The sequence below is a fragment of the Pongo pygmaeus genome, chromosome 20, assembly GCF_028885625.2.
Source record: "Pongo pygmaeus isolate AG05252 chromosome 20, NHGRI_mPonPyg2-v2.0_pri, whole genome shotgun sequence".
NCBI classification, from domain to species: Eukaryota; Metazoa; Chordata; class Mammalia; order Primates; family Hominidae; genus Pongo; species Pongo pygmaeus.
In genome coordinates this window covers 40834435-40850805 of record NC_072393.2, presented here as the reverse complement: position 1 = coordinate 40850805, position 16371 = coordinate 40834435, and the positions used below count along the sequence as shown (strand labels likewise).

The following is a 16371-nucleotide window of genomic DNA, read 5'->3' as shown; positions in this document are numbered from 1 at the left end:
TGACTCAACCCCTCCATGCCTCAGTTTCCCCATCTGTAAGGGGTCCTGTCCCCTCAAAGTGTTATTGGAAGGTTAAATAAGTTAGCACATGGAAGCCGTCAGCACAATGCCCAGCACATAATGAGCACCTTATGTTTGCTCTTCTTGTTGCTGGGGCTGTTCCCAGGGGCTCCCTGATCTCAGGGCAGGTTGACATGGGGGGATCTGGGCAGGGGGGGCCAGCTCAGGAGGGAATGCCTGAGGTGCCCAGGCCTAGAGGTCACCCCAAGGAGCCCTGTAATCAGCTGTGATTGGGCGGTTCTGCTCCACCCCCCGCCCTCCCCGGGTATATCAGGACTTGTCCAGGCCCAGGCTTTGTCAGGTGGGAGCACAGGCACCGGGCACCATGGGGAAGGCCGTGAGTGGGGCCCAGGGGTCTGGGGTGCGGTGGGGACAGGGGTTGCAGTGGAATCTGAGTTCCCCCTCCCTCCATCCCATCCATTCCCAGGAGAACTACGAGCTCTACTCGGTGGAGCTGGGTCCTGGCCCTGGCGGGGACATGGCTGCCAAGATGAGCAAGAAGAAGAAGGCGGGTAGTGGGGGTGGCAAGAGGAAGGAGAAGTTGGAGAACATGAAGAAGGAGATGGAGATTGTGAGCTCCGGCTGGGGAGGGGCGGGAGATGGAGGGTGGGCTGGGAGCCAGGCCATGGGCGGTGAGGGGGCCAGGAGAGCCCAGAGCAAGCACCCTGCCCCACCCCACCACACAGAACGACCACCAGCTGTCAGTGGCGGAGCTGGAACAGAAATACCAGACCAGTGCCACCAAGGTGAGCTGAAGACTGGAAGGGTACAGAGAGGGGAGGGGGAGAGAGGGAGGGAGAGGGAGATGGAAGGAGGGAGATTGAGAGAGGGAAAGAGAGACAGGGAGATGGAAGGAGGGAGGGAGGGAGATGGAGAGGGGAGAAAGGGAGAGAGGGAGGGAGGAAAGGGAGAGAGAGAGGGAGAGAGGCAAAGAGACAGGGAGGGAGATGGAGAGAGGGAGAGAGAGGGAGAAGGAGAGGGAGAGAAGGGAGAAAGCATTAGAAAGAAAGGGCTAGACACAGAGATGGAGAGAGGAGTAGATGAAAAGAGACAGCAAGACAGAGAAGGCAGAGACAAATACGGAGAGAGCAGCAGGAGAGAGAAACACAGAAAGGAGAGTGAGGAGAGAGAGACAAAGGCAGAGATGAAGGAGGGAGGGAGAGACGGGGTGGGGGCAGGAACCAAGAGACAAAGAGATGAGAAGGAGCAGGACGGACGGAGCTGGTGAAGGGAAACTGAGGCAGGTGGCTTCCCGCGGGGTGTGCATATGGAGGAAAGCCCCCAGCACTGCCTCGCCCTGCCCCTCTGTCTCAGGGCCTGTCTGCGAGCCTGGCTGCTGAGCTGCTGCTGCGGGACGGGCCCAATGCACTGCGGCCACCACGGGGCACTCCAGAGTACGTCAAGTTCGCGAGGCAGCTGGCTGGGGGCCTGCAGTGCCTCATGTGGGTGGCCGCCGCCATCTGCCTCATTGCCTTTGCCATCCAGGCCAGTGAGGGGGACCTCACCACCGACGACAATGTGAGCCATATTGTGGGGACAGGCTTGGGACATGGGGACCTGGGGATGGAAGACACTGAGCATGGGACTTGGGACAAGACAGGCAGAGGAGGATGGGAACAGAGGAACATGAAAGGCAGTCTCAAGACAGGGGTCATGGGGGGTGGAGGACATTGGGATATGGATGGGGCAGACCCAAGGACACAGGACACAGGGACACGGGGGTGAGTCTCGGGTATGGGGACATAGGTGGGGGCATAAAGAGTATGGCAATGCGATACATAAGAGATGGGACTTGGAGGCCGGGCGCGTAATCCCACGCCTATAATCCCAGCACTTTGGGAGGCCGAGGCGGGCAGATCACCTGAGGTCAGGAGTTCGAGACAAGCCTGGCCAACATGGCAAAACCCCGTCTCTACTAAAATTACAAAAATTAGCTGGGCGTGGTGGCGGGCACCTGTAATCCCAGTTACTCGGGAGGCTGAGGCAGGAGAATCATTTGAACCCAGGAGGTGGAGGTTGCAGTGAGCCAAGTCCGTGCCACTGCACTCCAGCCTGGGCGACAGAGCAAGAATGTGTCTAAAAAAAAAAAAAGAGATGGGACTTGGAAGCAGAGGACATGCAGTGCAGACACACGACAGACTGGGGCATGGGGAACAGGAGACCTTGGGACTCAGACATGGGACACCAGGGCAGGGACACAAGCCTCAGGACACAGCACATAGACATAAAACATGAGACATAGAAGCACAAAGACAGAGAAGAAATGGAGGTGCAGGGCAAGGGACATTGGACATATGGCAGAGATGAGGGCAAGGGACATGGGGACTCAGGGACATGTGACATCGGACAGAGGCTCGAAAAGTCATGGCTACAGGACACAGGATGGGAACTCGGAGGTACGTAGACATGGGAGACACAGGACACAGTGACTGGGGAGCTGGAACATAGGGGCCATGGCCACGGAGGACACAGACCATGACGCACAAGGTCCGCAGCACACGCAGGGATGGGGATGTGAGAATGCAGGGACGAGGGAGCCCAGGGGACACACAGAGGGTGGCAGCAGATTATGGAAAACCCAGGATGTGAAACTGGAGACACAGGGAATACAGGCCATGGGGACAGGAGGAGACATGGGACAGTGGACGTGGGGAATGCAAGGCTTAGGGACACAGGAGAAGGGAACGCGTCAGACCAAGGCACACAGTGATTTGGGGCACAAGTCACAGATATGGGACATGGAAGATTGAGGATTCAGGGCCAGAGGATATGAAATATACACAGAAACACAAGACACTGAGAAGACAGGACAGGTGAGTGTGGGGTATGAGGGACATGGGAGGAGGCTAAAGGCTACAGGGAATGGTGCATGGAGCTTCCTAGTAGGTGGGGAAAAGCATGGGGAAAACCAAGAACACCAGGGCACCAAGGAGCAGGTGGGTGGCCTGAGGCAGGCAGCTTCCGGCCTCTCTGAATAACCCCAGCCCTGTCCCTGTCGCCAGCTGTACCTGGCAATTGCTCTCATTGCTGTGGTTGTCGTCACCGGCTGCTTTGGCTACTACCAGGAATTCAAGAGCACCAACATCATCGCCAGCTTTAAGAACCTTGTGCCACAGGTGGGTTCCCCAGCACCCAGCCACTCCAGATCCCAGAGACTCCAAACTGCTCCTGTACCCTCCTTCCATCAGGCCCAACCTGTCCCTCATCCGTGGCCTCCATCTCTCCCCATGGGTCCCAGTTCTCCCCATCCTTTACCTCCCCACATGCAGCAGCTCCCCCCGCACCCCCGTCCACTTCAACTTTGGCGCTCCTGCCCCGCAGCAAGCCACTGTCATCCGTGATGGAGACAAATTCCAGATCAACGCCGACCAGCTGGTGGTGGGCGACCTGGTGGAGATGAAAGGTGGGGACAGAGTGCCCGCTGACATCCGCATCCTGGCGGCCCAGGGCTGCAAGGTGGACAACTCCTCGCTGACGGGGGAGTCCGAGCCACAGACCCGCTCACCCGAGTGCACGCACGAGAGCCCTCTGGAGACCCGCAACATCGCCTTCTTCTCCACCATGTGCCTTGAGGGTCTGTGAAGCCCCCGCCTACCTGCCCAGTAACTGCTGCCTCCACTGGCCCCTCTCCTGCTACTTTCTAGGACGGGGGGCTTCTGCCTCCCTGCCTCTCCCCCACATGACTGCCACCTCCCTGGGGCACACTGCTTCTCTGTCTCCCACTGTCACTACCCTCTCCCCAGGTCACATCCTCCACTGGTGGTGACTGGCTGTCCTTCAGCTCAAATGGCAGTGCACACCCCACTGCCTCTCCCTATCCCTGAGTCAGGCCTTGGCCCCCCTGCAGGCACCGCGCAGGGCCTGGTGGTGAACACGGGTGACCGCACCATCATTGGGCGCATCGCATCGCTGGCGTCAGGGGTGGAAAACGAGAAGACACCCATCGCTATCGAGATTGAGCATTTTGTGGACATCATCGCGGGCCTGGCCATTCTCTTCGGTGCCACATTTTTTATTGTGGCCATGTGCATTGGCTACACCTTCCTGCGGGCCATGGTCTTCTTCATGGCCATTGTGGTGGCCTATGTGCCTGAGGGGCTGCTGGCCACTGTCACAGTGAGTGGGGGCAGGCGGGGATGCAGGGAGCTAAGGGGCCTGCTCAACCATCTGTTCTTTCCTCCACATTTCCCCCATCACCTCCCTGCCTGTCTATCTGTCCACTCAGCTCCCATCCACTCTCCCACCTTCCCATCATCCACTCATTCAACAAGTCCTTCCCGAGGCAGCCCTGGGCCACATCCTGTGCCACACATTGAGGGCGCAGAGATGATGAGGCCAGGTCCTTGGCCGGAAGAGGCTGAGGTCCTGTGCGGCAGCCAGCACGTCACCAGGCCTTCCACAATCAGCACCCAGCTACAGACCAGTCCCAAGGGAGGTGCGGGGAAGGTTCCTCTTCTCATTTTGATTGTGTGAAGAGAATTTTCAGAACCTCGGCTGGGACAGCTCAGAGAGGGGCCTCGCTACTGTATCTGGGCAGACTGAGGAAGGAGTCCCAAACAAAGCACTGGCTGAACAAAAGCTGGGGCCAAGAAAACACCTGGTTTTTGCAGAAGCACGTTGCACACGCAGCCCCGCGGCTGGGGTAAAGCCTTCCCGGTTCTTTGAGGCGGGGAAGAGGACTGGAAGCAAGTGTGGGTCCCCAGCCTGCGGTGCTCACCCTTTCCCCAGGTCTGCCTGTCCCTGACAGCCAAGCGCCTGGCCAGTAAGAACTGCGTGGTCAAGAACCTGGAGGCGGTGGAGACATTGGGTTCCACTTCAGTGATCTGCTCGGACAAGACAGGGACTCTCACTCAGAACCGCATGACTGTGTCCCATCTGTGGTTTGACAACCACATCCACACAGCTGACACCACGGAAGACCAGTCAGGTGTGGGGGAGGGAGGGCACAGGCGCCAGGGCAGGATCTGGTGGATGGTGGAGACCTGAAGCGGGCTAGGGAGGTAGGGAGGGCTTTGTACGAAGGCGGGGCGGCTCGGCTCCAGGTCTCAAAGAAGACTCGCTACTGGGTCTATAGGGAAGGGTCATCGGGGGTTGGCTCTCTCAGGGTTGGGTGGAACCCAATCCCACCCAGGTCTGGGGAGGGGGCCCGCAATATGAGCCTAGGAGGAGGGGGCTCGGTTCTGGTCCGGGAGAGCCGCCGTGCGGGACCCAGCCTGGACGCCTGGTCTGCAGGGCAGACGTTTGACCAGTCCTCGGAGACGTGGCGGGCGCTGTGCCGGGTGCTCACCCTGTGCAACCGCGCCGCCTTCAAGTCCGGCCAGGATGCAGTGCCTGTGCCCAAGGTGAGAGCAAGGGGGCCTCCAGGGAATCCCGGGAGCCTGGTGTAGCCGGCTTCGCCCCTGACACCGGTCCCCGCTCCCAGCGCATCGTGATTGGAGACGCGTCGGAGACGGCGCTGCTCAAGTTCTCGGAGCTGACGCTGGGCAACGCCATGGGCTACCGCGACCGCTTCCCAAAAGTCTGCGAGATCCCCTTCAACTCCACCAACAAGTTCCAGGTGCGCAGCCGGCCCCGCCCACGGCCTGGGCCCGCCCACCTCGGGCCCCGCCCCAGGCCACACCCACATGAGCGGGCCACTAGGGACTTCGCTCCCTGCCCCTTCTCTCCGCAGCCAAACCCCACCCCATCTCCCGCTCAGCCTATGGCCCGGTCCACCAGAGGCAAGGCCCCGCCCACCACCCAGCCCCGCCCACAGCTTCTACTCGGCGGGACTGTCCATGGGGAGCACCTCGCTCTCCAAATCCCGCCCCCAGCCCAACTCCGCACCCTAATTCTGTTCATTCCCTGCGTCCAGGGCCCCAAATCCGCACCTAGCCCCGCCTTAACGCTTACCTTCTACCAAGGACCCCTCCACACAAGGCCTCCATCTTCCACTTTCACCCTTCCCGGCAGCTCTCAGACCCCGCACCGAGCTCTCGGCCCCGCCCCTCTCCTCAGCCCCGCCCCGTTCCCCCGTCCACAGCCCCGCCCCTCCCCGCCCACAGCTGTCCATCCATACACTGGAGGACCCGCGGGACCCGCGACACTTGCTGGTGATGAAGGGCGCCCCCGAGCGCGTGCTGGAGCGCTGCAGCTCCATCCTTATCAAGGGCCAGGAGCTGCCGCTGGACGAGCAGTGGCGCGAGGCCTTCCAGACCGCCTACCTCAGCCTGGGAGGCCTGGGCGAACGTGTGCTCGGTGAGACCCCTGGGCAGGGGAGGAGACTCCAGGTGCGAGGAGGAGCTAGCACAGACCCTGCCCACCACTCCCGGCCCAGCCCTGACCGTCTTCATCCCTGGCTGCTGGCTGATCTGTCCCAGTCCACAGCCTCACCCTTGACTTTCCCTATACCAGTCCTGACCCCTGTCTGTCCTCACTTTCTACCTTGACCCCAGTCCTCACCTGGACTTTTCATCCGTATCCTGACCTCTGACCTCTCCCAATTTTTGTCCTGATGCCTTAAACTTCGCTGCCTGTACCCTAGAAAGCAGATCTGTGGTCAATTATGGGCCTTTTACTTGCTGTGTGACCTCTGGCAAGAAATGTCCCCTCTCTGAGCCTTAGTTTCCTCATCTGTAAGATGAGAATGGGCCTCACAGGGTGGTTGTGAGGGTAGATTCAGATAATATGAGTGAAGGGGTCAGCACAAGGTCAGGCATCCATAGGTGTTTGGTGCAAGGGGCCTGGTTATTTTACCCATTTCCTGGCCCTGCTAAGAAAGGGTCTTCCCAGGGCTCCTCCCTGACTTCCCCATTTCCGGTCAGGCTTCTGCCAGCTCTACCTGAGTGAGAAGGACTACCCGCCTGGCTATGCCTTCGACGTAGAGGCCATGAACTTTCCATCTAGCGGCCTCTGCTTTGCGGGACTTGTATCCATGATTGACCCACCCCGGGCCACCGTCCCTGATGCTGTGCTCAAGTGTCGCACCGCAGGCATCCGGGTATGCCACTGTGGGGAGGAACAAGTGGGGTGAGGATAGAGGATGGCAGCAGGATTTGGGTTGAAGAACCCCATGACAAACCCACCTGAAACTGGCTTGAACCAAAATGCATTGGTTTATGATACTGAAAAATTCTGGGGAATTAAGCTTCAGGTCTAGCCAGATCCAGGGGCTCAGTGTCATTAGGAATTTTCCTTTCTCCATGTCTCAGCTCTGCTCTTCTCTCTGCTGGCTTTATCTGCAGGCACTCCCTTCACTTGGGGACACACACACCCCTGCTCCAGCAGCTCAAACTTAACTCCCACCTGCTTAGCCACCCCACAAAAAGAGAGTGCCTCTTTTGCAGTAGCACCAGATTGGGTCACTCATTTATCCCTGAGCCAGTCACTGTGGCTGGGGGATGGAAGACCTTGATTGGCCAGGTCTGGGCTTACTTTCCCAATCTTAGCCAGGGACCTCACTGCAACCGATGGTCTAGGGGAGAAGAGTGGTTCCCCAAACACAAAACAAGGGTGGGAAAGCCAAGGCCAGGCAGGCAGTGCCCAAGCCCTTCCTGTGTCTCTACCGCCCTGTTAGATCAGGGCCTTGTTACCTTTCTAAGCTTGTTCCTTAGCCCTCTTTCCTTGTTCACTCCTCTGCAGTTATGCTGTCCTCCCTGCTGTTCCTCCGACAGTTCGGGCCTGTCCTCATCTCAGGGCCTTTGTACCTGCTGTTCCCTCTGCCAGGAGCACTTCTCCCAGCTTTCCACATGGCTGACTCTGTCGCCTCTTACAGGTCTCTGCTCAGATATCACCTTCTCAATAAGCCCTTCCCTGGGTACACTTAAAATCGAGTCACCATTTCCTTCACCAAGCTTAATATGTTTTTTTCCACTTTCTAACATACTATATAATTCGTTTCTTTATTTTCTGTCACCCTCACTAGAATGTCAGCTCCTCAAGGACAGGGATTTTTGTCTCTTTTGTCTCTGCTATATCCCAGGCATGTAGCAGGTGGTCATGCTTGGTCAAGTAAATGAACATGTGTATCAGCAGATGTCTCCCAGGGAGGACAGGGAGATTGGGCTGATCTGAAGGGGTCAGTGATCCACTGGTTCCCCCTACAGGTGATCATGGTAACGGGTGACCACCCCATCACCGCCAAGGCCATTGCAGCCAGTGTGGGCATCATCTCAGAAGGCAGCGAGACAGTGGAGGACATCGCTGCCCGCCTCCGTGTGCCTGTAGACCAGGTTAATCGCAAGTAAGCCCCGCCAGACCTCCCCGGGGTTCTCCCCACATCTGGCACAGACTGAGGTCCCAGCGAGGTCCTCCCATCTCCTCCCCAGGGACGCCCGTGCCTGTGTGATCAATGGCATGCAGCTGAAGGACATGGACCCATCAGAGCTGGTCGAGGCCCTGCGCACCCACCCTGAGATGGTGTTTGCACGCACCAGCCCCCAGCAGAAGCTGGTGATCGTGGAGAGCTGCCAGCGGCTGGTGAGCTCTGCTGATGAGGGCGGGCAGGCGGGCAGACAGGGGGGGCTGGTCTTGGACTGGCCTCTCTCTGACCACCCACCCACTGCCTGCAGGGTGCGATTGTGGCCGTCACGGGGGATGGTGTGAATGACTCCCCAGCTCTGAAGAAGGCAGACATCGGAGTAGCCATGGGCATCGCTGGCTCGGATGCTGCCAAAAATGCAGCTGACATGATCCTGCTGGATGACAACTTTGCCTCCATTGTGACAGGCGTGGAGCAGGGTCCGAGCCAGGCCAGGGAGAGGGCAGGCGGTGTGGGCACAGGAGGGAGAGGGCTGTGAAGAGGCTGAGGTGCCCGCCCTACCCCACAGGTCGACTGATCTTCGACAACCTGAAGAAGTCTATTGCCTACACATTGACCAAGAACATCCCGGAGCTGACACCCTACCTCATCTACATCACTGTCAGCGTGCCCCTGCCCCTCGGGTGCATCACCATCCTCTTCATCGAACTCTGCACTGACATTGTGAGTCCACAGCCCAGGGTACCCATCCACAGGGTGCCCAGAGACACTTGCCTGCAAATGGACAGGAGGGACAGAGACCACCACAGACACTCTTGGGCACAGAGTGACAGACAAGACCTGTGTGTGCAATGACAGCCAGTGCAGGACACACGGGTAGCAGGCAGGTGGACAGACCTAAATGGACAGACCTATAGCCATGCACACACAGGCGGACACTCAGGTAGGCCCAGGCCGACCCATGCACACACAGGGACTCAGATACAGATACTCAGACAGAGATGGAAACAGAACAGGTATCTGGCCAAACTTGAATCACAGACACGTGCCCTAAACAGACACAGACAAATAAACGCCCTCAGATAGACCCCATGGCAGACAGACGGAAAAGAACCACAGATACAGTCACGAATGCAGCCAGAGGCACGGCTGTGTTGACGGGTATTTATTTGGTAACATTTACATAGTGCTTTCTCTGGGCCAGACACACGATCATTTCCTTAATTTTGTACTTATAACCATGCTATGAGATGAGTTTTGTTACTATCACCCCTACTTTACTGATGAGCTCATCGAGGCATAGACAGGTAGAGTGGCTTGTCCCAGGTCACTGGGCAAATAAGTGGCCCAGCTGTGACTTGAGCTCGGGCAGTCACAGGTCCCACAGCCTGTGGTCGTGGTCAGTATGCTCTGCTGCCACTCTAGGCACAAGCAGATGAAGGGGTACGGCGACACCGAGAGACTGAAGATACACAGAGATAGGGAGTGATGCAGAAATGCACAAAAGCAGATATAGTCACAGAGGATTACAGCGGAGACAGGGACAGAGAAACAGAGTGAGGAACAGAGAAAGGGAGGGAGGGAGATAGAGGGAGCAGATAAAAGCAGATGTTCTTATGAAGATGGGCACCAGGATGCCAACACCCAGGGGCCAGTGGGGCCCAGGCTGTCCAGGCTGGTGTGGCTGTGCTGTCCCTGCAGGTCCTGCCTGCTAACCTCTGTCCTGTTCCTGCCCACAAGGGGGGGAAGGGGGACCCAGAGTGGAGGGGACAGGGGCCCAGCCAAACCCTCAGTCCCAGTTCCTTCCACTCCTGGCCAGTTCCCATCTGTGTCCCTGGCGTATGAAAAGGCCGAGAGCGACATCATGCACCTGCGTCCACGCAACCCAAAGCGTGACAGATTGGTCAACGAGCCCCTGGCTGCCTACTCCTACTTCCAGATTGGTGGGTGCCCATGGGCCGGGGAGCCTGGAGGTGGGGGGCTCTGCGCTGGGCTGCTCGCCTGCCTCAGGCCCTGCCTTGGGCTCTGGCTGGTTCTGAACCTCAGTGTCTGCATTTGGTCCTGGGTCTCCGTTGTCCTCCGTGTCCCTCTCTGTTTGTGACAGTCTCTCTGGTTCTGCTGTGTCCCTGCTCTCTCTCTGACCTTGCTCTCCATGACCCTGTCTCTGAGTCGTTGCCTATTTCTGTCTTTTTGGGTCCTGGATGCGTCTTTTTCTCTCTGTCCCTGTCTCTGTCTCTCTGTCCCTGCTTCTCTCTCTGCCTCTGTGTCTCTTGTCACTGTTTCTGCATCCCTGGCTCTGTGTGTCCTTGACCTTCTTTGTGTATCTGTGTCCCTGTCTTTCCATGTCCCTGTCTGTGTGTCCTTGACCTTCTTTGTGTATCCGTGTCCCTGTCTTTCCATGTCCCTGTCTGTGTGTCCTTGACCTTTGTGTATCTGTGCCCCTGTCTCTCCATGTCCCTCTCTTCCTTTGTCCCTGTCTCTGTGTCCATCTGTCTCCCTGTGTCCCCTTGCCTCTCTCCAGGTGCCATTCAGTCCTTTGCTGGCTTCACTGACTACTTCACGGCCATGGCCCAGGAGGGCTGGTTCCCACTGCTGTGCGTGGGGCTGCGGGCGCAGTGGGAGGACCACCATCTACAAGATCTGCAGGACAGCTACGGCCAGGAGTGGGTGAGCCCCACCCCGCCCCATCCCATCCCTGGGCTCCCTCCTTCCCTGGGCCACTTGCCTTGTGTGCGGCCCACTTGTTCCTCCACGTGTGACTGAGTTCAGCCAGAGCATCCCGGACCTCCAGACTCCCTGCCAGTTCTGGGGGCAAGGGCCTTTCCCATCATCTCCAGCTCCAAACTCCTGCTTCTGATGATCGCAACTGCAGATGGGTGTCTCTGCCCTGACACTAATGCATCATCTCAGATGTGGAACCAGGCCCCTATTCTGCTATTTTCCCTACAGCATCACTCCCACAGGGTATTTGCACATGTGGCCTATTTTAATGAAGGTTTGGAGCACAGTGAGGCTAGATCTGGCCAGCAGATGTGTTTAGTTCACCTGTAGAGTTACATACAGACGAGGATATTTCCCTTAAACATTTACTGTCATGGTTAAGGTAGACATTGAAGCCAGACCGCCTGGACTTATGGTCTGGTACTGCTTCTCACAAGCTGTGTAACCCTGGGCAGGTTGCTTTGCCTCTCTGTGCCTGTTTTCTCACCTGCAAAGTGGGGAGAATATCAAAGTCTACCTCAGTGGTTTTCAGTTTGCTCCCAGACCAGCAGCATCAGCATCTCCTGGGAACATGTTTGAAATGCAAATTCTCAGGCTCTATCCCAGCCCTCTGGGAGCCCTTGCTGGGCTTCTCATGCATGTTCAAGTTCCAGCACCACTGATCTACCTCCTAGGGTTACCCAGAGGATTAAATGAGCTAATGCACGTGCAACACTCAGCAACTGGAGCAGTCAGCAATCCCCACAGTTAGCTGGTATTAGGAGTTGTGTTGCCAGGCATGGTGGCGCATGCTTGTAATTCCAGCTACTTGGGAGACTAAGGCAGGAGAATCTCCTGAACCCAGGATTCAGAAGTTGCAGTGAGCTGAGATCGCACCACTGCACTCCAGCCTGGGTGACGGAGCGAGATTCCATCTCAAAAAAAAAGAAGTAGCTGTGTTGAAGAAATGGGCTGCATAGTGGCTGCCCCCTTTAAATGGGGCATGTGCCCTCTGTTCCCAAAGGCCCGCAGTGCCTGCCTCACCTATTTTTGCCATCCGCCTGGCCCCTGGAGTCACTGGACTTTGCAAATCCCATCTGAGGATTTCAATTCCCCTTTCCCAGGCCCTTTCTTTTGGGTGCTTCCCCACTTTCACTATGAAAGCAGTCGGCCCAGCCTACAGTTTTCCCGGCCACTGTCATCCAAGCTCTGCTAGGCTGAGGTTTCTGGGCCCCACGGTCTGGGGTCCTGCACACCTGATAGACCCTGCCTCTCTCCTTCCTACCACCCCCAAGCTCTGATGCAAGGCAGAGAGAGCATTTAGGGGTTCACGGCCCTGGGACCCTATGCCTGGTGGGCTGCAGAGGCTCTCCGCCAGGACTCAGGCTGGACTCAGGCTGTTTCCGTTTGCCCCTGGCCTGCAGACATTCGGGCAGCGCCTGTACCAGCAGTACACCTGCTACACCGTGTTCTTCATCAGCATCGAGGTGTGCCAGATCGCCGACGTCCTCATCCGCAAGACGCGCCGCCTCTCTGCCTTCCAGCAAGGCTTCTTCAGGTGTCCCTGGCTGGCCCTGTTCCTGCCCTCCAACCCCTGGTCCCAACTCCCATCAGATCCTGACTGTGGTTTAGAACAGCCGGCAAATGCCAGCAGGTGCCGGTGCCAGATGCTGACATGCCAAAAAACTTTTCTAATTGACCATTAACTCCCCCCATGGCCCCCTCCACATTTCACTAAAGGGGTGGTGCTGAGATGCCCGGGCCACTCCAGTGTTCAGTGTGTAGAACACCTCCCTGCTGCTGCTGACATCTGACCTACTTTGACCCAGTATCCTGATTTCCATCATGTCTCCAATTCCTAATGGCCTGTCCCATCCTCCCCACCCCCAGGAATAAGATCCTGGTGATCGCCATCGTGTTCCAGGTCTGCATCGGCTGCTTCCTGTGCTACTGCCCCGGCATGCCCAACATCTTCAACTTCATGCCCATTCGGTGAGAGGCTGTGAGGGGCAACGACAGGGAGGGGGCTGTAGGGCACAGGCCTGGGATGGCCTTCACCTTGCCATGTGCCTTCAGGTTCCAGTGGTGGCTGGTCCCCCTGCCCTACGGCATCCTCATCTTCGTCTATGATGAGATCCGGAAGCTTGGAGTTCGCTGTTGCCCAGGGAGTGAGTGTGGAGACTGGGGGCCTGGGGGCAGGGGACTGAAACGTTTGAGCAGCTGCACCCACCTTTGATCCTCAACACTTGGCCTCTAAGCCCTTGACCCTCCATAGCAACCAGCACTGACCTCTGAGCCCTGGCCCTGCCTAAGTGGCACCCCCAGCACTGAGTCTCCTTTCTCCCTCTCTCTCCCAGGCTGGTGGGACCAGGAACTCTACTATTAGAGGGACGACTGCCTTCAAGCATCCCTGCAACTGCCATAGCAGGTGGGGGCAGGGCTCGTGGGACCCTCTGGACAGCCACCAAGATATCTGAGCAACCAAGAGTCCCAGCCCCACCAGTATCTGCTTCTGCAGCCCACGGCACCCCAAACTTGGAGGGACCTGCCCACTCCCCTCCCCCATTCCCAAGGTTCACACCTCCTGGAGCAGCAGCACCTGGGCAGTCCTCTGAGCTGGCCTCGGGAAAGCCCCCACCTGCGGTGGCGGTGGGGCTCTGACAGGGAGTACAGCTGGCCGCTTCTGGAGGGTGTTTCTGTCCTGAGGACTCCAGTCCAGGCAGGAGGGCTGCCTGAGGGCCCTTCGTTAAAGACACGCTTGTGTCCTGGGCGATGGTAATAAAACCAGCTCATGCTGACTGTGCTGTATCCGGTGCCAGGCACTGTCCTCAGCGTCTCTCATTAGTGCTTGTGATCTCCCACAGTCCTATGCATGGGGGCTGTTTATTCAGGGCTGTACCTCCAGTGCCTAGGACACAGCCTGGCACATAGTAAGTCCTCAATAAACCTGCCTTGGGGAAATGATTCCTATTCCTTTGCCCAGGGTCATGGCATCTAAAGGCAAGCTGGGCCGTGACCATAGGCACCCCCCACCACCTCTGGGCTTTCTCTGTTCTCAGCACCCTTCTCCCTCCTGGAGGCTCCCAGACACAAGGGGGCCCAAGTCATTTCTACATCAAGCATCCCCCACCCCCCACTGGTGTCTCCTCTCCGAGCCTACCTGCTTACTCCTCTGTCCCGGCAATGGCCAGTTCCTGAACAACTCCTGGAGGTCCCCTCCTCACACCCCTCACCTGAAAGGTTAACCCCATCCCCCTACCTCCCACCTCAGCCTCTCCTTTCCCAGCCCCTGTTCACCTCTCTTCCTCTTTCTTATGTGGCTTTCTCTGGCTAGGGCCTGGGCTTCTCCTTCCTTGTGACAGCACCCCAGTCCCCCATGGCTTCCGTTGTTTCTGCAGTGAGACTCACCTCTGTCCCCAGCTTCCCCCAGTGTTGGAGGTGACCTACACTGGCCTCTTCATCATCCCCCATACCTGTACCCATGCACTGACCCAATCTGATAGTTCCACTGTCCCATCAGTGTGGTCCCTTCTCCCTTGGAAACGTGGTGAGCCCTCGGGCTTACAAGCCCCAAGCTCCAGTTATCCTGGAACTCTTTGCTTCTCTCTTACCTGTTAGCGCCCCCTGCCGGTAAATAAATACACACAGCCCACTGATCACCAACACCTGGGCTTGGCTTCTAGTCACTCCCCTAACCCCACCAAGCCCTGCCCTGGTCCAGCCCTGGCCTCGTGGCCTCAGCTTTCCCATTTCAGACAACAGCCATGCAGAGCTTCCTAAAGCCAAATTGGACCCTGTCCTTCCTCTGCCTAGAGCTCTCCTTGGTTCCCAAAGCCTTCTGTGATCTGACCCCCGCCAGCTTCTGTAGTCTTATAAGCCCCCTTGAACTCATTCCAACCAGTTATGTTCCCTTCGGAAAAACAGGCCCCTCTCTGACCTCAAGACCATTACCTCTGCCTTGCCCCAATCACTCATTCTTTAGGTCTCAGCTCACATGTCCTCTGCTCAGGGGAGCCCGCACTGCTTCCACGGCAGGCCAGGCAGCTCCTCTGGGTCCCCATAACCCGGGGTTTTCCAATCATAACCCTGATCACCTGAAGCCTGGCTCCCCACAGTCCAACAGCCCAGGCTTCACCATCCTCTGCCAACTCAGCCCCAGCCACTCCAGTCTCTCTCCCTGAACCCCATGTAAGCTGGGATTATTCCAGTTGGTAATTTTGCAAGCTACACTTGTCTCAATATATGTGAAGAGCTATGTGGGGCATGGAAGTGTGGGAGAAAGTGACCTTGTCACAAGTCTACCCAGATAGACTGCCCCATCTACTTCCTTTCTACATCAAAGTCAAGGCGATCAATCACTTCCAGCTCCCAAGAGACCCACGGACCCTGTCTTTACTTCAAACAATGAGGAAGAATGGGCCTAGATGGCGGCTGCATCTGAGGGCAAATGCTCCCTCTGGAAACACCGAGACGGTCATAGTGAGCTTTCCTAGGCCTAAGCTTAAAAAAAAATCATGTGGAACCTCAACAGCCTGGTGGAGGAGGAGGAGCAACTGCCCTATCCTACTCCCTGGGGTACCCCACTGGGAACACCAAGGATGGGGAGCATCTTCCTGAGTGGGGAGGGTGTGCATCAAAGTGGAGCTTAAACATGACATTCAAAACTTCTGACACATCCCCCTCAGAGAGAGGCGGGGAGCCGGCTTCAGTGGACCAAGGAAGGCTGAGGGTGGAGGGGGGCATCCAGGACAATGTCCAAGCTGGGAGCCCCACTGCTCTGCTCCTTGGCTGCAGCTGTCTCTCCACTCCACCCTGAGAAGGCTTAGGCTGGGACCTGATCTGAGGGCCATTGAACTGAGGAGCTCACAGTCACAACTCTCCCCCCAGCCCCATGCTGACCCCACGGCTTGAACGATGTTAAGAATCTGGCTGGACAAATTATTCTAGGGAGCAGTTTCAGAAAAGCTGGTTTTGCTGGTTGGGTAAAACCAAAGGCCAAGCAATTGGACTATCCGCTGTGTAACAAGGGGCCGCAAGCGGCTGCAAGTGGGAGGATGACCTGGTTAGACGGGTTTCAGATAGATCCCCTGGCTGCCATACAGAGGATGGATTGGAGGGGGACACTGGGGCCAGGAGCCTTGGAGGCAACCAGCCCGGGAAGGGCCCATGTGAGGAGGCCCAGATTGGGGCTGTGAGGAGAGGAAGAGCCCCCCAAGGGCCTTCTCTGTCTCTATAGAGGGGATTCTAGCTCCCCTCTATCACCTGTTCCCTGAGGGCCCTGGCCTCTGCCACTGCTCAAAGATCATCCAAACCTTCTGTCTACTCCTGGCAAACAAGGAGCCTGAGGAAAAAGACATGGGACAAGTCAGTGA

General features: G+C 57.4%; 1 protein-coding gene across 1 annotated transcript; it reads left to right on the top strand.

The window, feature by feature from the left end:
- The first annotated feature begins 360 nt into the window (after positions 1-360).
- ATP4A (ATPase H+/K+ transporting subunit alpha) lies at positions 361-13969 on the top strand. Its single transcript, XM_054465524.2, has 22 exons — positions 361-397; positions 488-631; positions 747-806; positions 1375-1578; positions 3063-3176; positions 3382-3634; positions 3908-4176; positions 4789-4987; positions 5293-5402; positions 5483-5617; positions 6105-6297; positions 6864-7039; positions 8145-8281; positions 8367-8517; positions 8610-8778; positions 8868-9022; positions 10119-10242; positions 10821-10966; positions 12424-12557; positions 12890-12991; positions 13076-13167; positions 13357-13969. Exons 1-22 carry the CDS (start codon positions 386-388, stop codon positions 13383-13385), a joined length of 3108 nt encoding a protein of 1035 aa, XP_054321499.2. The 5' UTR covers positions 361-385; the 3' UTR covers positions 13386-13969.
- Positions 13970-16371: the final 2402 nt, after the last annotated feature.